The sequence below is a fragment of the Musca vetustissima genome, unplaced genomic scaffold (genome assembly GCF_032173495.1).
Source record: "Musca vetustissima isolate MV318-11 ecotype Yass unplaced genomic scaffold, APGP_CSIRO_Mvet_v1 utg20163, whole genome shotgun sequence".
In the NCBI taxonomy this organism is placed as follows: Eukaryota; Metazoa; Arthropoda; class Insecta; order Diptera; family Muscidae; genus Musca; species Musca vetustissima.
In genome coordinates this window covers 1-24691 of record NW_026881633.1, presented here as the reverse complement: position 1 = coordinate 24691, position 24691 = coordinate 1, and the positions used below count along the sequence as shown (strand labels likewise).

At 36.9% G+C, this 24691-nt stretch overlaps 1 protein-coding gene across 1 annotated transcript in view; it reads right to left on the bottom strand.

Moving 5' to 3' along the window:
* The window catches only part of LOC133327602 (RIMS-binding protein 2), a gene marked incomplete at its 5' end in the record, with an annotated part of 30022 nt that extends 6519 nt beyond the window's left edge, over nt 1-23503 (bottom strand). The window contains 10 exons of the mRNA XM_061536123.1: nt 6302-6844; nt 10722-10811; nt 16290-16510; nt 16590-16851; nt 17296-17700; nt 17766-17956; nt 18225-18425; nt 18516-18661; nt 22683-22797; nt 22957-23503. Of these exons, the coding sequence (XP_061392107.1) occupies nt 6302-6844; nt 10722-10811; nt 16290-16510; nt 16590-16851; nt 17296-17700; nt 17766-17956; nt 18225-18425; nt 18516-18661; nt 22683-22797; nt 22957-23503 (2721 nt within the window). The remainder of the gene's footprint in view (nt 1-6301; nt 6845-10721; nt 10812-16289; nt 16511-16589; nt 16852-17295; nt 17701-17765; nt 17957-18224; nt 18426-18515; nt 18662-22682; nt 22798-22956) is intronic.
* Between the last annotated feature and the right edge of the window lie 1188 nt (nt 23504-24691).

Sequence of the window (24691 nt, the reverse complement as noted above, 5' to 3'; positions counted from 1 at the left end):
AACTGTCAAAGTGCGTATTTTCTACTTGAATTCGATTTACAATGTTGCCAACCATGAGAAATACTATAAGGAAAAATTTGACAGATCGTCGAGATAAAAACAAAGGTTTTTGTTTTGATACATCACATTAGTATTGCATCATGGGCCCAACCACAACACAAAATACAGGGTGTCTATGTTTCTAGACAGCTCCTTTGCTGGAATAATAAACTGAGACTAATCGAATAAAATATCGATGTTTGGCATAAAAATCATCCCCATCAAAGGCCACCATCAATACGGTCCAACCACCAGACTTTTAAACATTTGTCGAAAAATCAGAAAAATGTCAAAATAATTGTATACTATCATAAGCAACGTCAGCAAAGCCAACTGTTAATAAAAAACTAGTTTTTTTAAGCGTATATGAGGTCTGATAAATAACCGTTATTTTCAAATTTCGAGAGTTAATATACCTGTAGAGAGTTAATATACCTATAGCTCGAGCACGCCATCAATCGATGGAAACAACGAAGCAATCTGAGAGGTTGCTGATGACATTGGCATATCGCTTGGCTCATGCCAAGCAACTTTTATGGAGGAAACGTGCTGTAGCGAAAATGGTTCCAAAACAGCTGTTGAACACCGTCAACCAGAATCATGCGTGCATTAAGAATTTTTGCCAAAAGTCAAGTGAAACCACCGTATTCACCGATTACGGAATCAGAATAGCAATCAATTGACTGAAGAATAATAAAGCAGCAGGTGCCGATGTGTTACAAGTCGAACTATTCAAGACTGGTGGTCAGATGCTGGTAAGCAGGATGCACCAGCTGATTAGACCTGGCTTCAGACCTGGAAAATACACCATTGACCAGATTTTTCTCTCTGCGCCAAATCCTCGAAAAACCCCACGAATAACCTATCAACACAGCCCTATCCGTTCAGTGATGTTTAAAGCCATGTCTGCATTTGGCATTCCTGCAAAATTGATAACTGGCACAAGATCAGCAGTTAAAGGGGGAGAGGACCTCTCGGAGCCCTTTAATATCCAACGAGGATTCGTGTGACCTAGAGCTATGAGGAAGCTGGGACCCATTAGTTCACTCCTTCTGGTACCTCCTCCACAAATTGTAAAAATTTTCAATATTTATAAATGCAAAAAAAAAGGTGAATGGAATATCCGATTTGAACCGAACTTTGCATAAACTATTATCTTTACCAAGCCTATATCAAGTCCGAATAATAACAAATTTTATGGAGGAAACGTGCTGTAGCGAAAATTGTTCCAAAACTGCTGTTGAACATCGTCAACCAGAATCATGCGTGCATTAAGAATTTTTGCCAAAAGTCAAGTGAAGCCACCGTATTCACCGATTACGGAATCAAAATAGCAATCAATCGACTGAAGAATAATAAAGCAGCAGGTGCCGATGGGTTACAAGTCGAACTATTCAAGACTGGTGGTCAGATGCTGGTAAGGAGGATGCACCAGCTGATTAGACCTGGCTTCAAAAAATCCTGGAAAATCCACCATTGACCAGACTTTTCTCTCTGCGCCAAATCCTCGAAAAACCCCACGAACAACATACCAACACAACCCTATCCGTTCAGTGATGTTTAAAGTCATGTCTGCATTTGGCATTCCTGCAAAATTGATTCGGCTATGCAAGATAACTTTAACTGGCACAAGATCAGCAGTTAAAGTGGGAGAGGACCTCTCGGAGCCATTTAATACCCAACGATGATTCGTGTGACCTTTTTTAACTTCCTGCTAGAAAAGGTCATACAAGAGGCAAAGAAATTACACTCTGTACACCAAACAGCTCATGTTACTCGCCTAGGCAGATGACATCGACATAATGGGTCGAACATTGAGAGCGGTAACATCCACTTTTGAGCAAATTGAGAAGGAGTCTGCCAAAGTGGTTCTGGCAGTAAACGACGAGAAGACCAAGCTGATGGTATCAAAGCGCAAGACGTCCAGTAGACTCGGACCAACTGTGGAACTTGAGTACTACAGCTTCGATGTAGTCAAAGATTGTATATACCTTGATATCAGTTTTGATATTCGGAGAAGAATAGTGTTGGCCAACAGATGCTACTATAGTCTAAGTAAGCAGTTTTGAATCTCCCCATTTCCCGCCAGATCAAACACTGATACTACCCGTATCAGATCGGAAGCATAGGTACTTGTGCAAGCAGAGTATATGAGAGAAAATTCTTTGAAAGATCTATGGACCGATCTGCGTTGACGGTGAATATCGCCGTCGAATGAACCATAAGTTGTACCAGCTATTCTCGGACATTGGCATTGTTAGACGTATCGAGATGCAGCAACTATGTTGGGTAGGTCATGTTGTGAGAGTGGATGAAGATGCCTCAGCTCAAAAGGAATATAAAGCGAACCAGAAGGTCACGAATTAGATGAAAAGGTCAAGTGGAAGACAATATTGACGAACATGGCCTTTCAAATTGGAAACTGTGCAAAAGACCGACGCGCCTGGAAATCTTTTTTAAGCTCGGCATATGGAACGAAATGTAAATATTATCCAAAAGAGTAAAGATTGTTTTAGAATTATAATTTATTCAGAAATATGAAAAAAAAAAACAAATAAAAACGTCGCTATGTTAGGCAGGTCCGAACTTGTTTATACTCTCTACCATGAGGTGCACAGTCAAATACTAGAAATCCATCGGGACTTTTATATGTGTGTTATGCCATCGAAAATTACTACCAAGATAAAATGAAATGTCAAAGTATTGGCTATTGGAAGTTTGAGGTCAAAATTCCTCAAATTGTGAAAATTGGCGGTACAGTTTTGTAGGGGCTATACCAAATTGGGGACAGATATCGATAATTTTTTTAGGATGTTTAGAACCAATTCGATTGAAAAACGTACCTAAAATTCCCAAAATATCGAATAATGGGGATAACATAATATGGGGGCAATTCCAAAACATGGGCCAATATTGATACTTTTTCGTAGAGAGATTTTATACCCAATCAGAGCCCCAAATACAAAATTACAGCTAGATCGTTGGAAAAACTTGCCCAAACCTACCAAAATTTCGAAAAAGTGGACCAATATTGATAATTTTTTTTTTTGGAAAGTGAGCTAATGGGGATAACATAATATGGGGGCAACTCCAAAACATGGGCCAATATTGATACTTTTTGGTAGAGAGATTTTATAGATCGTTTGAAAAACTTGCCAAAACCTACCAAAATTTCGAATATTGGGGATAAGGTTATATGGGCGGTATTTCGAAAAAGTGGACCAATATTGATAATTTTTTTTTTTTGGAAAGTGAGCTACCCCATAAGTACCTAAAATACCAAATTACAGTCAATTTGGCTGAAAATCATGTCCAAAATCCTCAAAATAAAATGTGGACTTAGAGCCTTTACATGATGTTAACCCAGCGACATGTGATGTACTGGACTTATCGCCTTGATTCATCAATACAAAAAACAATAACAATCGAGATCTGTATTCTTATTTTTTTTAGGTCGATGTATTTTTCCTTATTATACATAACTATATCAAAATCTCAATATCTCCAAAATTGGACTTCTTGCCTTTACAAGTTAAGCCAGCGATATGCTAAATTTCATTCGGGCAGGTGTAGAGAGTAGTTTGTATACAATGGGACACAAATTATGTAAACCAATTCCAGGTACAATTTGTTCAAAATTTCGGACAAACGTGAGAAGTTTGGTGCACCATTTTCTTAAGATCGGACGAAAATATATATTGAATCTGTATCCAAATCTGAACAGATTTCAACAAAACTTCGCGTACTTAATTTTGTCTCAATCCGACAAATAATGGAAATTGATGCACCATTATACATATAATCGGCTGAAAATACATATGGGAGCTATATCTAAATCTTAACCGATTTTCTCCAATCTCAAAATCAATAGGGTTTGTCCTTGGGTCAAATATGTGACCTATACCAATACTTTACAGTGTTTTTTAATGACAAAAAAATATTATCAAAGCTTTCTGATCTATTGTAAAGCGACCTAAATTAATCAGAAATTTTGTTTAGCTCCCAAATTATAATCGACCCAAAGTTTGTTTTATTAACACGAAATTTTGCAAAGCCTATAGAATTCGATGATGCCCTTTTGTTAAATTCAAATCGGTTTAAAGAAAACAAGTGAAAAAGCGTTAAGTTCGGCCGGGCCGAACTTTGGATACCCTCCACCATAGGTATACTGGCAGGTAATTGAAATGAAAATATAGGGAACATACCAAAAATGGACCTATACCGACATTTCTACAAATCGATTATGTAAACAATAATTTTTTATAGAAAATTATACCCTCAGCCTTATGGCTAATTAGTGTGTATACACTTTCACACGGTGAAAATGTGCCTCATCGAAATGTTGGTTCTAGACGCCATGTTTCTTTGAACCAAATCATTTTCAGAAAAATTTGATTCCATCCCATCTTATTATGTCTTCCAAATTTAGTTGAAGTCCGAGTTTGGGGAATATCGGTCCATGCCATCTGGAACCTCCCACACAGGGGCTACGGCTAAGCCGAAATGCGGGCTATAGCTCACATGTAGTTCATTATCGAACCGTACGTTATAGTTTTTTTTTTATCTCGATATCCTTCTAAGGTGAAATGATTACAACAGAGTGTTAGAACCAAACCCAAAACGCGGAAAAATCGCATAATTATATTAATATAAAAAATGGGGTTATATGGGGACTACGCTTAAAAGGGGTTGACTATCAATAATTTTTGGTAGGGAGATTTGTTTCCATATACGGCTACAAAATACAAAATTTCAGTGATTTCGGTTGAAAACGTGCTCAAGAACCTCAAAATACCGAAATTTGGAGGTACCCTTATATGGGAGCTACCGGAAAAAATGGACTTATATTTATAATTTTTAGTGGAGATATTTGGTACCCAATAAGAACCCAATGTACAAAATTTCAGCGAATTCGGTTGACAAATGCGCTCAAGAACCCCAAACTACCGAAAATTGGGGGTACCCTTATATGGGGGGCTACCAGAAAAAATGGACTTATATTCATAACTTTTTGTGGAGTGATTTGGAACCTATTAAGAACTCCAAGTACAAAATTACAGCCAATACGGTGGAAAAATACGACCAAAACCCCCAAAATACTGAAAATTAGGAGGTACCGTTATATGAGGGCTACCAGAAAAAGTGGACCTATATTTATAATTTTTTGTGGAGACATTTAGTAACCAATAAGAACCCAATGTACCAAATTTCAGCGGATTCGGTTGAAAAGCGCGCTCAAGAACCCCATAATACCGAAAATTGGGGGGTACCCTTATATGGGAGCTATGCCTAAACGTGACCGATATATCCCATCTGCGAACTTGCCCTGCCTGCAGACAAAAGACCTATCTCAATTCCTTCGGAAGATAGCGTGATTTCAACAGACGGACGGACATATATACTTTATAGGGTCGGAAATGAATATTTCGAATGACAAAATTAATATAACCTCCATACTATGGTGGAGGGTATAAAAATTGCTCTGAAAAGGGATGTTCTGTTGTAATACCAAATGTCCGAATATTTGCGAATATGCCCGATGAGCCACTTAACCAACGGTGAAACGCGTCGCATAATGGTGGAAATGTAGTACCTCACCTGTGTAAATAAAAACATTTACATAAGTGATCTTTCGCCCTAAAAGGCACAAAACTCAGTTAAGAAATTGATTGAATGATTAATATTTCTTAATATCGATTGGAACTATATTTCAAATCGTTTACAATGTATTCTATTTAATGAACTTGGAAAATTTGATTATGTCCTTAAGAATATGCCAAATCGAAAGGAATCGTTGTTGGTTCTAATTTTCCTGGTGAGTTTATAATGGACTACATCTAAACGTTGTTCTAAAAGGATATAAAATGATGTCCCCTAAACTAGTATATCGGCGATTTTCTTTCACAATGTTCACTTCGCTAAGGAGTACTCTTTGAAAGGTGTTTGAAGGAAGCATCTTGGCAAACAAAAATACTGCCTATTTTTTATTATGTTTTTGGATTTGTATTAATTTATCTGCTAGCAAAGAAAACACAAGCCTTATTCTATTTTTTTAATATTAGCCTAACAAACAATGTCTACAAAGTAAATTATCAAGGCCAAGCCAATTCTGCTCTTTGCATAATCATCGGATTTTAAAATATATTTTCGACTTCTTTTCTTGTTTCTTTCAAAAATTCCAAATAAAAAAACAACCGATAAAAAAACGATAATTGATAACTAATTTCTAGCCAAGAAGCAGTTCTGTCGTTACGAAACTTACCTTTATTGTATCACCCTCTTGGAATGGCAGTTCTTCGTCACATCCATCTGGATTGGGACTCATTGTGCTTGGATCATAGTCGAACATAGCAACGAAATAGCGCGGCTTTTTCTGTGCGGCCATTTGTTGCTGCTGTTGTTGTTGGGGCGTAAGGCCTTGCTGGCCGGGCATCATTTGTTGGCCCTGTTGCATGTGCTGGCCCTGCTGCATTTGTTGCTGCTGTTGCATTTGCTGTTGTTGTTGTTGCTGCTGCTGTTGCTGGTTGAGTGGACCTCGAAGGCCCATAGCACCCTGCATTTGGCCGCCTTGCATACCAGGCTGTTGCATTTGGCCAGGCATTTGACCTTGCATCATGCCCTGCTGCTGCTGCATGGGTCCACCAGGTTGCATTTGACCCGGAGGGGCAGGTCCTCGTTGGCCGGGGAAACGCTGCTGTGGACCCATGGGGCCTTGAGGTCCATACGGTTGTTGTTGCTGCTGCTGCATACCCTGAGGTCCTTGTGGCCGCATCATACGTTGCTGCTGCTGGCCCGGTGGGTAACCCTTTAGTTTCAATTCAATGGTTTAAACCCGAATTAAATTATTGTGTCAAATTGATTTTTGTTTGGTTTGATTTTGGAAAAAAGTTGTTTTTTTGTTTTTGTAAAGCAAAATTTTGTAAATTGTTTTCAAATGCAATGTTTTAAGTTTTGTAGTTTTGAAACTGGCATGGTTGGTATGCAATTCGTATTGTTAGAGATATAGAGATAGAGAGTCAGGCTCACACACACTGGGACATTTGCGGGCGCACGTTCTGGCCATAAACTAAAAACAGCTCTGAGACCCACATCCAGATGAATCACACTGTGGACATTGCCATGTCGTAAAAACTTCACGAAAGCGGAAAGCTCAAATTAACAAAAATTGTGACACCACAAATGTCCCAGTGTGTGCATGGAAAAGTAAAGTTTATTTTTAAGTTGTTATATTCGAAATAAAAATAAATTTAGTATTGGAACATAGAGGAAATTATAATGGCGGGGCGGGTATTAGTAGTAGTAATAGTAAAAGTAGGTAGGTAGGTTAGTTGGTAGGTCTGATTATGTACTTTGGGGTTAGGTGGGGGTGGCGGAGTTGAGGAGTATACGTATATAACGAGTATAGAGGTTATTGTTTTTTATTGCAGAACAAAGCTAAACAAGAAACACATAATTTGTTTATAAATATTTTGAATTTGAAAATTGAAAATAATAAGACTCTGAACTGAAAAACAAAGCACAACTAAAGTAGTTGAGTAGCAAAGTAGGTTAACTAAAAAACGAAACGATTGAAATGAAAATAGTTAAAAGCCATTTGAATATGATACACATAGAGTTAGGTCAGTAGTTTTCGGTTACAATGAGAACAGTTTTTTTACAGTGTACTTGATTGTTGACGTGGTTGGTTTTTATTTTTTATTTTTTTCTTGTGTTTGTGTGTGTATTGTTCATGTACACTGTGAGAAATAGTTTGTATCGAATGTATAATTATGTCTTTTTGACCTAACTGTTTGTTGTGTTTATCACTATTCCTAATGCACTAATTTCTTTGAACTTATAATTTTCCGAAAAAAGTAAAAAGAGGAAATTCTAAATTTTCTCTAGTCATATGGGAAATAAAAACAGCGCTAATCACAAATATCAGACGATGGGAAAGTAGTACTGCATTGATTGAAATCTCGCAAAGGAAATTACAATAAAATGGATCTTGGATGTTAACACTAGAAAGACGGGAATTTTGTATATACCTATATAGCCTAAAATCGGTCAAAATGACTTCATTCTGAAAAAATTTTTATTTTGTAAAGAAATTTTTTTAAACTATTTTTTTAATATTTTTTACAATATTTACAATCATACAAAACGTTGTTATTATTTGTTTTCGGTGGTAGGGCTCTCGAGTTTCCCCTTTTGAAAAATAAGAGCGCGGACAAAATGTTCGAAAAAAGAGGAAGTCTTTACTCTAAGAGTGAAATCGACTGGAAATATAAAATTTATTTTTCCCGATATGTGTTTCCTTTTGTGTTTCTAGAGTATCAAACGGTTTTCGATGTTGTTGTAGTGATCTTGTCATATAAGAAATTTACTTTATACAATAATAAAAGTATTTTGATTATTTAATATTTCACAAAAAGTCAAAATGACCGCTTTTAGGCTATATAGGTATAGCACATGTGAATACGGGGAATGAAAGAGGGGAGGAAGCAGCTACTATGATTAATAAACTGTGGTACAAAAAGTCACCAAATTTTAAAAAGCTGGGTCATAATATACACAATTGTTTTTGTACTTGAAATTGAAAAACGGTCAAAATGACTGCCTTCGGCTATCTAGTGTTAAACAATATTAGCTTCGATCAGTTCCCAGAATAAAGAGAACCCAACCAATATTTTTCTAGCTCTAAATGACGGCCAAAAATTTAACTATTCGATAAAGGTTTTATCGTTAAATATTTATACATTTTGTAGGAAATTTTTCTACCGAATTCGAATCCGAAATATTAAATAATAGCTAAAGCAGCAGGTGCCGATGGGTTACAAGCCGAACTATTCAAGACTGGTGGTCAGATGCTGGTAAGGAGCATGCACCAGCTGATTAGTACAATATGGCTGGAGGAATGCATGCCCAATGATTGGAAACTCAGCATCCTGTGTCCCGTGCACAAAAAATGAGACAAGACGATATGTGCCAACTATAGAGGAATACGTCTCCTTCCCATCGAATATCCAGCGTACTGTGTGAACGACTGAAGCCAATGGTTAATGACATTATTGGACCATACCAATGCAGCTTCGGACCTGGCAAATCCCGCTAAATATTGACAAGATTTTCACTCACGAAAAACACATCGACACATTCCAGCTATTCGTCGACTATAAAGCCGTATTCGACAGCCCCATCAGTTCAGAGGTATATAAAGCCATGTCTGCGTTTGGCATTCCTGCAAAATTAATTCGGCTATGCAGGAGAACATTAACTGGCACAAGATCAGCAGTTAAAGTCGGAAAGGACATCTCGGAGCCCTTTAATACCGAACGAGGATTCAGAGTGACAGTTTGTCGTGTGACCTTTTGAACATCCTTCTGGAAAAGGTGATACTAGCAATACCAACAACAACGTTATGTGCATTCGTCACAAAGTGACGACACATAGCAGTGGGAAATGTATTGTAGTTGTCTGTAAATGCCTTGTTGACCACGAAGTCAGGCGCCAACGAAACGAACTTCTCATTGGGGTCGTATCGCTGGTAACGTAAGAACTTCGAATTGTCACAAGAGACATTTGGGTTTGAAAGGTTTTTTGTAAAGAAGCTATTAATAGCTTCTGGGGAGAATATCCCAACAAAAAAACTAAGGGAACTGATGAGGATCAGTGGCGAGATCCGAAACTATAGTCTTCCCTGCCTTACCCCTCGGCGGACAATGCCATACATTAACCACTAATAAATAGTTGTTTTTTATAAAAACAACAAACTGGGATTAAGCCTGACTATTTTGCAAAAACAAAATACAAATGGTATCCCAAATAACCCGCCAACACTACTGAGGCTATAAAAATATTAAAAATAAATCACACCCTAAAAAAATATTTATTAAAAAATCCACGCCTTGTGATAGACTGTAAAAAATATTTATTAAAAAATCCACGCCTTGTGATAGACTGTAAAAAATATTTATTAAAAAATCCACGCCTTGTGATAGGCTGTAAAAATATTTTAAAAAAATCCACCCCTTGTGATAAGCCCTAAAAAAAGTATTTATTACAAAATCCATGCCTTGTGTTAGGCTTTAAAAATATTTTAAAAAAATTCCACAAGGCGTGTAAAAATATTTTTTAAAAAGGCCACGCCTTGTGATAGGCTGTAAATTTGTTTTAATCCACGCCTTGTGATAGGCTGTAAAAAATATATATTTTTTTAATCCACGCCTTGTGATAGCCTTTTTGTAGTAGGCCCTAATTTAATAACCGAAACAATATGGTCCCATACTCATTTATTATTGTGATTAGCACTGTTAGGGCAAATAAATAAAAATCCTATATATTTCTTTATATAAAATATTGAACTAACCTACAAACTAAACTATTTTTTAAAATATATATATAATTTAATATAAAATATATTTTATATATATTGTATGTGGCACTAAATCAATTCTAAGTATATAAAATATTTTATCAAGCATATTATTATTTATAAGAAGATAAAAAAACATATTTTTGTTGTTACTAAATTACAAACAATAAAAATAATACCAAACAATTTGCATTGTTTGATGGAATATTTTATATAAAGTAATTTTGTTATTTTTAATTATATATGTCTTTATATATAATATAATACAAAAAAAAGTGGTAAGAGCAAAAAGTTTCGTTTGAAATGTGATGAATGAGTTAAGACTTACGTTAACATTTTGAGTCGCTTGAGTCTGAGGTGTTTGTTTGGAAAAGAGGCCGCCGAGTATGCCTCCTAATAAACCAGAACTTCCGTCGGCCTGCATTTTGTACACAGATGAATTGGTTTGTTTGTTTTTTGGTTTTTGGTTTGGTTTTTTTTTTGTTTGTTTGTTGAGGAGTTGAGGGGGTAGTAGGAATTTATGTTTTAATTTCAACCATTTACAAAATATACAAAATGTCATGATGTATTAAATTTAAATGTTATTTTTTGGCAACTTTTAAATAAAATATTTTTATGAAATGGTAGTAGGGGAAAAACAACTCTCTTATTTGTTTAGGATAAATAATCGTTTTTTTTATTTGTAACAAAAAACATATGCAGATTGCTTTCCAGCTATAGTAATCGTTTTAACAGATCTTTCAATTATAAATCATGCCACAAGAAACCATCCCTTTTTCGACAAAGAAAAGGGAATCGTTCTTCATTAACTCAGTTAGTAGAAAAAGGAGGAAAAAATTGAACGGCAAGCAATTTTGAATGATTTTGAAAAAAAAAACATTGGCTCAAAATCGGGTCATTTGGGGTAAAGGGAGGACAAACGATTTATTCAAACTTACATACATCTTAGGATTTATAAACGCAATTGAAATTAATCTGATCTAATAATATTTGATAACAAAATCTCTTAATTTATCTTTAAAGGATTTAGTGATTTTCCTCTTTTCTTTACTTAAAACAAAATTATTTTTGAATAAGTAATCTTCTTTAACTTAGTTGAAACAAATTTGTTTTATAAGAAAATCTGTGGTGTAAGTAGGTGTTTGTATTTTTTTATTTTGTATTTATTTAAAAATTCGTGTTAGAATTGGTTTTAAGAATAGTTATAGGTGGGAAATGTGAACAAGAGAGAATGTGGTTGGATAAATTAAAGAGAATTGTATTGGTGCTTATTTATTCAAATTAATTATACATATGAAAATCCAAAACTTTTCCCATTCCCGCAAGCTACGCTTCTGGATGTCAAAAACTCGAAATTTTTTATGACTTTTTTGAAGATGTTCTAATATTTCCGATGTTTTTTTTTATGGAAAAATATATATTTTTTGTAACCAAATCGGTATGCCTTCACAAATTGAATCGATTTTTAGTTTTATAGATCTCTGCCATGGTAAAAACTGACATCGGCGCCTGTACAGACATCGACACGGATTAATGGACAAATTTTAGAATCCCATACAAAAACTTGTACAGTCAGAACAATTTCAAAACAATGAGAATCGTTGCTAGCATTAAGACAAAGAATCCAATAGGAAATGGCCTGAGAACAGCCAACCTGTCGCCTCTGTGATCCTTCCGGACCATGTTTTCAAATTGTTTAACCAAAAACTGTTCAATTATTGAAGGGAAATTATTTTAGAATAGTTTAGGTCTTTGTTCAAGGTTGTTATTATTTGTTCATATATTTTAATGAGATTTTTTAATATTCGGTATAAAATTGTTTCACTGAGCTTCTTACCACTGATGCGGGAAGACTATCTTTTCGAAGGACCCAAATTTGATCTGTGGAGAGTTTTTCCTCCAAGAGCGTATTAAAATCTTAACAACAACAACGAAGGAGTTGACATTATGACAATACAATTCGCGTCTCCAGATGGCGGATAGGCGGAAGGTTGATGACCATAATAATATTTAAAAACAGTTTATTCCGAAGTTAATGGGCTAATTTGATCAAATGTAACAAGGAGGGTCAAATCGGTCAACGAGGGTGTTCCCCTTAAACAAAAAACAAACAGGAAAGGTACAAAGAAAAATAAAGTGACGGTGCATGACCTAAATTCCTCAGTATCGTTGGGTGTCGTTGATCTGCCCACAAGTTACTCCCCATCGTGAACAAGCATCTTCTACAGTTGTGAGTGTCTTGGCATCTATAGTAACGGACGAATATGGATCTGAGTTTATGAACAAATGGGGAAAAACTATTTCGACCCAATCTTCCGAGAATGCGAGAGGAGGCAAGAGGCACATTAAAGGGAGTATGGACATAGATATGCTCACGACAAAAAAGAAGCCGCTATCTGGGGCACAGAGGCGGAATGTGGTCAGAATGAAACGGAGAAGCAAGTGCCCTGAAGGGTAAGGTTGTGGTGAGTGACCTGAGGATGCCATGCATTTCAATCACTACAGACATGCAACTAACGAACGAATATGGATCTGAGTTTAAGAACAAATGTGAAAAAAATATTTCGACCCAATCTTCCAAGAACAGCGGGAGAGAGTTAGATCAAAATGCCAGAGGAAGCAAGAGGCAGATACGAGGGAGTTTGGACATTGATACGCCCGCGACAAAAAAGAAGCCGCTATCTGTGGCACAGAGGCGGAATGTGGATCCAGGATGAAGCGGAGGAGCAAGAGCCCAGAAGGATAAGGTTGTGGTGGGTGACCTAAGGATACCATGCACGCACTGGCTCAGTGCAAGTATTATGATGTCGTTAGAGAATTGTCCAAAATTAGTATTCACAAGGGCACGTGGTGCGTATGCAAGGGAGGTGTTTACCAGGAGGAGGAGGACTAGAATTAGCGGAGGTGATTCTCATAGCTATTCGTCTTCTTGTATATGGTCCTGTTTATGAGTTGCTTAGCGTTTCCCCGTATGGTTGCGTTTGGTTACGGCCCTTGATTGTTGGTTTCCGGGGTTTGGTCCGACGGACTGGATACTCATGAGACTGTCTGGTCACTGTCCTGAGTGAGTGATCCGACGGGCCGGATATCTGAGTGATTACGGTCACTGTCCTGAGTGTGTGATTCGTCAGGCCGGATACCCGAGTGGTTACGGCCACTGTCCTGTGTGGATGTGTTGTGTAGGTCGGAATGCTCGTGAAGGTATTCTGGTGTTTGTTTTGACTGCTATTAGTTCAAATGGTAGTAGTTTTGGCTACGAAAAGGTGCAGAGGCTAATCTGTGGGGGACCATTCCTGAACTAGCAGAATTGTAGAGCCAATGTCGTAAGATGTTGGTGGTCACTCTTTTTCCCCCCTTTCAACGAGTGTATCATGCTGGAAGTATCATACGCTGAGTGTCATGCTGGAAGTGGTTTATACCCAAATCGCGGATAGAGCTTCGGTTCGGTGTGGTATTACAAACAGGTGTCTGGCCCATAGAAAGTTAGGAATTTTAGATAAGCTCCGCTTCTAATCCAAGGAGGTGATCACGTCCAAATACGTGTAATCGATTTGTGACTGACTGCGGACGCGGCGAAGACGATTAGGTCTCCTAAAGAGTACACGAACGCCAAGCCCGCAAAAAAGCTTCCAGTCGGATGATATAAAGATAAAACTGAACCAACTCAAAGTTGAAGGAGACTGCCATAAAAATACACCGACTGAGGTCGACAAAGCTGCTGTATCCAGAATCTTCCGCAAAATACTTTGAATCCCAAATGGGCTATACGGAACGTAAGAATGAAAAAGATGGCAACAACAACTGGTAATTAGCTGCCTCAAACTTATATCGAAAAAGGGCATTCCTCAACTATAAAAGGCAACTGTCTTCCTAAGAAATTGGGGTGAGTTCAGGACAGAAGGTTAGCTCGAAGAATTTGCAGACCAAAGCAAATTAAGAAATTGGAAGTCCTTCAAAGAGAAGAGAACAAAGAAGAGACTCTTCTTGTGGTAAGGTAATCAATGGCAAGTCTGGCAAAGACTATGGGTAAGGTACACTACGTGCTCTACGCTGTCTACTATTTGAAGCAACAACATGCAGCGACGATGAAACACCCAGCAACAAAAGTAAGGTAATCGAGTAGCAGATAATAGACTATCAAGAAATAATAAGGCACCAATGCCTCTGATGGTAAAATTAATTAAAAAACAACTAAAAACACGAAGTTTAGTGGGCCAGGAAGAACTTATTATACCCTGTACCTTTTACGTTCAAAATTTTAATTAATAAGTCGATACCTTTCAAAAATTGACCTATAATGATTATTTTCTGCGCAAATGTATGACATGATATTGGAGGTCAACCCCCTGAAATGTAAAATTCGAATATGTTCGATTGAAAATGATCTGGAACATCATATGGGGGCTATGTCAAAACATGGGCCTATAAAGATCTTTTTCTGGGCCAACCTCCAAAACATCGAAATGTCAAATTAAATGCCTTTATCATTAAAAAATGCGGTTCCCTCAAACTACAGAATATATACAGAATACTACAGAATATATGGCGGCACCTCTATATGAGGGCTATGTCTAAAAATGGACCTGCATTGATCATTTTTTGCGCAGCCTCCAAAGCCCCGAAATGCCATGTCAGAGACTTTTCGATTGGAAAATGTGGCTAAAACCCAAAAAATATCGAAAATTGGACGGGACCAATGATAGTGCAAAACTGCAAAGCTATATTTTTATTTTTCATGGCTAAATCAGCATCGACAATTTTATTCTGATCAACAATGGGCTCTAGGACAAATCTTTCGAAGTGTTGCAAACGGAATACCAAATTTAATATATACTTCACCTTATGGTGGAGGACAGTTAAAAACAAGGTCTCTGGATTAAACCAATTACGAACTATTTTATTCGAACGCTGCTTCTCGAACCAGAATCTTTGTAATATAATACAAATATGCATGGCTTCTCTTCTCCATCTCTTTAGTAAAATTTACCTAATATATCGAACATTATGGCTATGTACGTGATATTTTAAAAAAATTATATAAAGCGCAATTTTTACCAATACAATTTTCTTTAATTATCATTCGTTTAATGTTAGTATTAGAGTTATTTAAGTTTATAGAAAAGTGGTCTTGCAAATTAGTAGAATTCCACAAAAAGGAACATTTTATTTTTTTGAAGTGAGAAGAAACCAAAAATACGAAATATGAATTTATGCAAATGAAATGAAAGTTTTTTTTCTTTATCACACTTAAGACGTAGAAGAAAGTGCAGGCAAATAAAAACTCAATTAAGTTTTGTGTAGAAGAAGAAGAAGTGTTGTAATTGAGGTGGTGTTGTGTAAATATTTTTTTGTTATCAAGAAAAATTGTCTAGAATTTTGTTTGAAAGGGAAAAAGTTTAGATTTTTCTGTATGAAAAATGTTTAATGTAATTTTGTACAGTGTAGTGAAAAGCTGTATATATATATGTATGTAATACAGAGTTGCCAACTTGTGCTTGAAAACAAACAGGAAAAAAAGAGACATGGACAACAATTCTGTAAACATTGGGGGAAGTTTTTGTTGTTTTAGTGGAAATTTGTAAAGTTTTTTTTTTAAGTTTTTTTAAAAATAGTAGTTTTTTAAGGTTAGTAAGTAGAAATATTTTACAGTTGGATGTATGTAGTTGTAGTGGTTAAAACGTTGACAACACAGAATATAATGGTAATAGTATAATTGTATAAGTAAGTATAAGAGTTAGACTTTGTAGGGAATTGAAATGGAAATGTTGTGTATTTTCCCTTGTTTTGGGGGGAAAATACAAAGTTGTTGTTTTTTTTTTTTTGGTTTCGTTTGGAAATATATATGTAACAGATGCCAATAATGTTTATTATTTTGTCGGTCATCGACAACACTTACCGCTTGACCTGGTTGTCCTTGCTGTTGTTGGCCCGGTTGTTGCATTCCCTGCTGCTGTTGCTGTTGTGGATGCATTTGATTTGGATCATATTGATTCGGATCCTGGCCCATCATTTGCTGTTGCATACCCATTTGACCGTGTGGCCCTTGGGGTAATTGTGGACCCATACCCATGCCCATTTGATTTGGTCCCCTTCTACCCACGGCATTTCGTACAGAATCTAAATAAAGGAAATTAAAAATTTTTTATTAATAACGGGTCCAAATATGCCAACCGGCCGAAGAATTTTTTTAACTCACTTGGTATTAGTATGGGTGCACTATCAGCCGATTGTGAGTCACGCGATTTCGTTCGTATAGTCACGGCTCTTGGATTGAATGTACCCAATTTACCAATGTCTATGAGTGCATGATCACCCGTGGGTGAATTGATATCGGTTACCTTTTTACCATCAGCGTACACAGAATAGCCGGTTACAGGCCCCGATGATGTGGGCCTATTAACTGGCTGCCATGTCACTAGAATGGTACCATCTTGAGGACCAGCCTCAAGTTGAATTTCCTGAAAAGAAAAGGTGGAAACACAATTAATAAATAACGGTGAGGAATGACCGGACGAAAATTCTACGGGAACGGCAGTAAGAACATAGAAGAAATGGTACGAAAATAAAATAAAAACGGTTGAGAATTCCTACTAAAAGTGTAGAAGAGTTCTAAATGGAATGACATTTCTGGACGATCGGACAATTATAGGGTTTTAGTGTGACATAAACTCTGATGCAATTATATGTGGGAACTATATCTCGGGGTTTACACACGCAACTTTTTTAAGCAACTCTGCTGCTGCTCTTTACGATTCTCTCTTGAATTTCTTCCCCCTTGCCACTTTTCATACCTTTCTCTCCTAAGAACTCGGCAGAGTTGCTTACGGAAATTGCATGTGGGATTTACACAGTATCGAAATTTAAACGAATCTCTATTTTTTTTAATTTAAATTTTCACTTACCTGTGGTGGATCTGGTAACCCCTTGGTTAATGTACGGAAATCAGCATACGCTCCGGGAGCTTCCTCCTGTGGACGTCCCTGTCCGGGCTGTGAACCACCGGGTGCCCTTAAATGTTTTGCCCTTACCGTTACACGATATTGGGTGCTGGGAGCCAAACCCGTTATGGTATGACGATAGACACCCGGCTTAACAGTTCGCACTTCCACATTATTTACACAGACGACATGCTGATGATTGGAATTGGCTGGCAGCCATGTGATGACAGCCGATGAACACGTTATGTGTGTAGCACGAACTGATGATGGACCCAAATGTGAGGTATCACGACCAATGATCATTGTACAGGCGGCATCACGTGATTGTTGGCGATTCTGGGTGACACTGCGAACACTAATGCGATGAGGCTGTTTGATATGGCAACAATGTTGATGATTAGTTGTTGATGAAGGCGTTTTGTGTTTCAACTTACCCGATTTGAATCCACGCCCTCTATAAGAGCACGTGTGCGTTCATTAGCTTTTACCGTGACTTTAAGTACACCATCCACATAGACATGATAACTATCAATGAGATTGTAGCCACATGGTTCCGGAGGAGACCAACCGATCAGTACACTTTTGTTCAGTTGCCTTTCCAATGTTAAATGTTTTGGTGCTGGTACTAAATTAAAAAAGTAAGAAAATATATATTAGAACTTAGTATATATCTGCAAGTGAGGTAGTCTGAAAATCAAGCCTATAAGTGGGGAAAGCTAGCCTTATTTTCTTAGAAAAAAGAAGTTTGAAAAAAATATATTCTTACTTGCAAAACAACAATTGTCAACACAAAAAAAAATCAAAAGTCATTGTTGTAGAATGTGTTACATAAAAAACATCAAATTATTATACACACCCTGTTTATTTTATCTATTTTTTCATGGAAGCCTTACCATTATCACTAATGTCATCCTGATCATGTTCCAAATCTGTATGCGATTCACTTAATCTAGCCAAATCCTCTTGTGTGTGGGTGAGCAATGGATTGTGTGGTGGCAATGAGGGCAATGACGTTGAATCACATTGCATCGAACCATCTTCGGCATCGCGTAAGGTGGACAGCACAGCTTGATGGAATTCCAAGAGATCATCGCCTGTTCATGGAATATTAAAAAAGAAATTAGTAAATCGGTAAGTAGTTCATAATTTTTGGGAAGTATTTTTTTTTTTTTTTTGAAATTTACCTATTAACCGCTGTACAAATGAGGCAGGCACCAGGCCTCGTCTACCATCCAACAATTCAGCATCAAGGTAACCACCTTGAGGCTCACCACTGGTCCAAACTAACAGATAATCGCCAGCACATAATGATAGTTCACCTTCGGCGTCCCTAAAATTTATTTCAAGGAAAATTATTAAATTATTAATAAAGCAAATGGATTTCAATTCCGAGTATTTTAAAAATGCAGAATGGCTTTCTCTTTATCGAAAAATTTGGCCGAGTGATGATATATTTTCCCATATAAAGATATATTTGTTTATGTTTTGCCCTCCCGACATAGAATTGGTCACATATTTCGATTTTTTTCGATCTAATGTTCCCCAAAAATATCCAAAGTTTTTCGATTAGTGTATGAAAACAAAAAGGAATGAATGACAATTTTGAAAATATTTGGTCTGTTCCAGTACTTTTTTAATAGTAAATCTAGTAAAAGGGAAACATTTCAAAATTGCTCCCAGAGTACAAAATAATTTGAAAAAAAAATTTGGGAACGCAAATATAGTAAATATGCCAAAATTAGATGGCAATACTTCAAAATCAACATAACAGCCAATCAGAAGTAGGCATTCCTGTTTACCATTTTTCCTCAGCCAAATTTCTCGAGTAAAAAGTTTACAAAGAGAACGCCATTTTGTTTTGTGCTCTCTTAAATTTGTGTTAATGTTTTATCAGTTTTGTGGGTTGAGGAACGGTTTTCGAGTAAAAAGTTGCAAAACATGTAAAATGAGTAGATTGTTTAGGTTCTGGAACGGAACTATTTTTTTATTTTCAAATGTTTCTCTTTTATAATTGAATGTGTGAGCAATTTGACACACACTGACAGCCCATGGGACCTATTTTGAGCACTGCCGTTTTGAAGTAATTTCATCTAATTTTGAAATATTTACTAGATTTCCGTTCGCGAACTTTTGTAAATATTTTGTACATTGAAAGTGATTTTGACTTTACTCCCTTTTACTAGATTTACTATTAAAAAGAACTGGAACAGACCAAACACTAAATGAGAAAGTACAAGTAAAAGTTGTTTCTGTGCAACTACAGATGGCAGCCCCACCACCTAGGACAGACTACAACAGACCAATCTTCGACTTAAATGAAATAAAAAACTCAAATCATTAACGAAGCCAACACAAAGAGGAGCAAAAGAAGAATAAATCCTCTACTTAAACATTTAGACAGTTGGTTCCAATATTAATGTACACATTCATTCAGGTGGACCAAAACAAGTATACATGACAGTACGTGCAAAATTAGAAGACAGAAGACGTTTAATTCAGTAGAGCGGAAAATGTACCAGGATACAATTGGTCCAGGTGAAAATCCTAGAGAGGAAAAATGATTTCAAAGTGGGTTTTCGAATATTTTTAAAGAGAGGCTTACATTTCCCTCCAAATGAAATGCAGCCGAAGCCCCCTAACATTCTAATAACCAAACTTGACACCAAAAAATGGGGATAACATAAAATTGTAATGGCGCTATCCAGAGGAAAATGAAAACAATAAATAAGCAAGGATATTTTAACTTATTATATCTGTATTAGATTCATATTCTTTTCACGAAATTAAACCCAAAGTGGCTGCTTGTTTTTGTGGTTTCTAAATGAAACGCTTTGAAAAAACTATCTTTGAGGTCACCCAGATAAAAATCAGAAGAAGATATTTTAACTTATTATATCTGTATTAGATTCATATTCTTTTCACGAAATTAATCCCAAAGGATGAAGTCACGGTGTATTAATCTGTTTGATATTTGAAAAGATCGATGTAGGAACACCTCTCCCAGAGCATAAAGAAAAGACTGGAGCAAACGGAACTAAATACACGAAAGAACTGAACTAAGTTTTTTTCAGAACGAACGTTATGTTGTACGTAAAAGAGTAATAATTCCGTTGCATGTAAGTGTTACCCAGATCAATATCATCCAACTCCGTCTATAAAATATCATTAATTTTCTCTCGATAACATAGCTAATTTAACGTTATTTTCGAAAAATGGATGGAGTGGCGTCTTATCTATTACTGTTTGGGTCAACGAGATGGAAATGTGCCACATAAGTTAAGATTAGTTTTTTATGAAAATTGGAATATTTCTACAAAACGAATGACATCGGTTTTGGAATTCGGAGAAGGATAGTGATGGCCAACGGATGCTACAATGGTCTGAGCAAACAACTGAAAAGCAAGGCCACCTCCCGCCAGACCAAACTCACACTCTACAAGACGCTGATACTACCCGTGCTGTTATACGGATCTAAAGCATGGGTACTTACGCACGTTGGAAAGATCAAGTCGAAGACAACATCGCCGAAAATGGTCTTTCAAACGCGAAAAACGCAAAAGCTCGGCTTATGGAACGAAAGTTCTGCCACAAGCCAGCTAAGTAAGTAAGAATATTTCTTATGTATTTTATTGCGATCTTACAATGTGCTCTACGACGACCCAAAAACGATTTAATTTTGCAACCTCAGATTTAGGGTTACTGAGGATATATATCCATTTTTACGATACGAAAATATGCCTCATCATAGAATCATCATACTCTGCTTGTCTAGAGATTCCCATATAAAGATGCCTCCACATATTCGGTATTTTGAAGGTCTTATCGGCATTTTCCCACCGAAATGGCTGTAATTTGACGTTCCGGGGTTTTAGATGGTGGAAACACATTTGCATAGTTTTGACATAGGCATTTTTGCCACACGTGCCCCCTACCGAATATAGCTATTATTAAAATACAACATTAGAACCCCCGGTGACAAATGGTTGAACTACGGAAAACTGTCAAAACGGAGTCAGCTGCTTTCAGGAGAAATCAACAATAGTTGATCAGCCGAAAAACTGTTAAAGGAGACGCATTTCACATAATCGAGACCAGTCGTTTGTCGATGGCTGGTGAGTTAAGTGCGATTGGGAGGAGGAAAGGAGAAAAGCCAAAAATAGACCATGGATCTTAGTGGTGACTGGACTGAGCGCAGGGCCAAGTGAGGGTTGTTGCAATACTCCATATTCATCGAGCTGCGTTGACAGCAACAGAACGTAGGGCCACGTGAGGGTTGTAGCAATACTCCATATTATTCGGGCTGTGTTTCTAGCCGCCGAGATGGCCTTAATTTGGCATGCCGGGTTCTTGGGGATTGAAAACATATTTGAAGCAATATTTCGATATTGGTACTGGATTGACATAATCCCCACATAAAGACCCCGCCTTTATTTCGCTACCTTATTGACTGTAAATTGATATTCCTGGCGAATATAAAACTTCTATCCCGAACATTTCTGATATACATTTCCATGTAATTTTATAGGCCTCATATAAAGGAATGTTATATACATTTATTTAAACATTAACGTCCACACCTGCCCCCTACCGAAGATAGCTATCATTAAAATACAGCATTAGAACCCCCGGAGGCAAATGGTGGAACTACGAAAAACTGTCAAATTGAATCAGCTGCTTTCAGGAGAAAACATCAAAAGGAGACGCATTTCATAAAATCTAAATAAGTCTGTTGATGGCTGGTGAGATAAGTGTGATTGGGAGGAAGAAAAGGCGCGGATCCTTGCTTGAACTGAGCTTTATTAAGCCAAACAATAGGTCTTGGCACTTACAGTACGTTTACATTTAACCGGATTTCGTTAACCCAGTGGGTTTCAATTGTCATTTCCTTTGCATATATGTCAAATAAATCCTCATAAAGTAGGTTAACCCGGTAAAAAGTTCTAATGTACAAGGAGTTTTAGTGATGACTATACTGAGCGAAGAGCCAATTGATGGTTGTAGCAATACTCCATATTCTTCGGGCTGCGTTGAAGCACTCATTGGGATCCGCGGTGCCAAAGCTGACGTCACTGCTACTCGCCTACTCACATATCGACGTAACTATGTGATTTTCTGTGCTGCGTAAACAGTATATTAAGAAAATGTATTGCGTTTAAAAAAACAACATTGAGCGTCTCTTTCTCTTTTTTTGACCTATTGTATAAATTCTTGTGACGGCTCTGGCCCGCTGAACCTACCTTACCTTTAAAGTGAAAACATTTATTTTTTATGGTTTATAGTTTTACAAAGCTTTCTCTTCTGGAATTATTTTTATAAAAAGTTGAAGGTCAAATATATAGTACGGTACTTACTCTGGTGGATCGTAAGGAAAACGTGCTATAAATACACAACAACGTCCTTTGCCTGGTATATCTAACATATCCACTTGAGGTTCACTGATGCCATTGTTCAAATTATGATTGCGAGCTAAAAGAAACGATATGAGAAACAACAACAAAGTGGGGTAAGGGTATTGGTTTAACGAAGCAAGCAGTACGATTACGCGCTTAAACTAAAGGATCTGCTTCGAAACTAAAATTATGTTTTAAAACTAAACTTTGATTTACATTCAAGTGATACACTTACTTTCTAAATCCAATGGCGCTAAAGCTAAACCACTTCGACTGTGCATCAAACTGTCCTGGAATTCATCCAAGCCCCAGGTATTAGGTGGTATCGGTGAGCAAGGCGAACTACGATTTCCGTAACGTGTCAACGGTATATCGATCTCTTCCAACATTTTCATTTTGGTAGCATTGCGCAGGGCAGCCGATGTAAAGGGATATGATGCGGACGAGGCTACGTCGAGAAATGAAGGCGGTGGACCAAAAGTGTTCTGCAATCCGGGTGCCAACCCACTAACACCACTGCCGAGGCCATAAAGCGATGATGTGCCGGCGAGACCGGTACCCAATCCGGTTAGACCGCTGGTGCCGAGTAGAGCGCTTGTATCCAGTCCCGGGATTGAGGGATGTGTTAGAGAGGCGCCCAATGGTGGTAGGCCAGGTGTGGGACCGGTACCACTCAGCCCAAGGGCTGAGTAACTGTTCGTGCCCGTGGGTAAATTATGCGAGTTCAGCGAGAGGATAGGCATAGTTGTGCTCTGTAAATTGTATAGTTGTATTGTGCCACGCTATTATTATTGCAATATTGGTAATTGGTTGTTTGATTTTTTATTTGTTTGTAGTAGTGAGATATAAGCAAAATTGAGTACACACACACAAAGATACAAAGTAGACAGTGTTGACAATTCGAAAAAAATATTGCAACGTTTTTTGTTTGATTTTTTTGGTGGATAAATATTATTGTTGTTTTTTGTTTTATTGCATTGGTTAGTTGATGTTGTTGTTGTAATTATTTGCATTTTGTGTAGTTTTGTTGTTGTTGTCGTTTTTTTATTAAAAACAAAGACATAGAGAAATACAGAGACAAATGAGGATACAAAGGCAGACGCATAGACACACACACATACACATATGTACAGGAAACATTGATCACATCACAGTGTGATGAGTGTATGTATGTTGTTTGAATGTGTGTGAGTGTAAATTTTAGAGTATGTTGATAGAACAAGGATACCATAGTTGTTTGTAGTTGTCGTCGTTGTCCACACACACACACACACACAAAAAGTTTACGAGAAGAAAAGAAACGATTTTATAATAGTCGAAACGGAAACGGATATGAAATGTATATCACAGCAGTTACGACACACACAACACAAAGTTGTACGAGAAAGTTGTAGTTTTATATATGTATATTTGATTGTTGTATGTAGAACAGACGCAGAGGAGAAGAGGCAAAGAAATCACATATATATATATAGATATTAAAGAGAAGCATACATATATATAGAGAGAGAATGAGAGAAGAGAAAGAGAAAAAAGAATAGAAAAAATAAAGAAATCATTTTATAATTTCTTTGGGTTTTTCCTTCTTCAGTTGTTGTTTTGAGTTATTGTTGTTATTTATAGCAAAAAGGAAGAGAGTGTTTTGTATTTTTGTTAGTTCGAGCAAGCGAAATAGTTGTTAGTCGTTAATGAACTTTTTTTTTTGTTTTTGTTGCTTGTCCTTTCATCTATCTTTTTCGGGTTTGCCACACAGCTGACTGGCAAGGAAACTTTTGTAGAAAAATGTAAGAAAAATCACCGACTTTGTTAGCATAAGGTATATTCTACAAAAAGTCGAAAATGTAAAATTTAATGAACTCACCATACTTGTTTAACAAGCCTCGTATCTTATTATGACATAGTTCCAATATTCAATCGCTTGAATGTACTTCTGTACTACATTTTATTTCTTTAAATTCGAAATTTAAAAA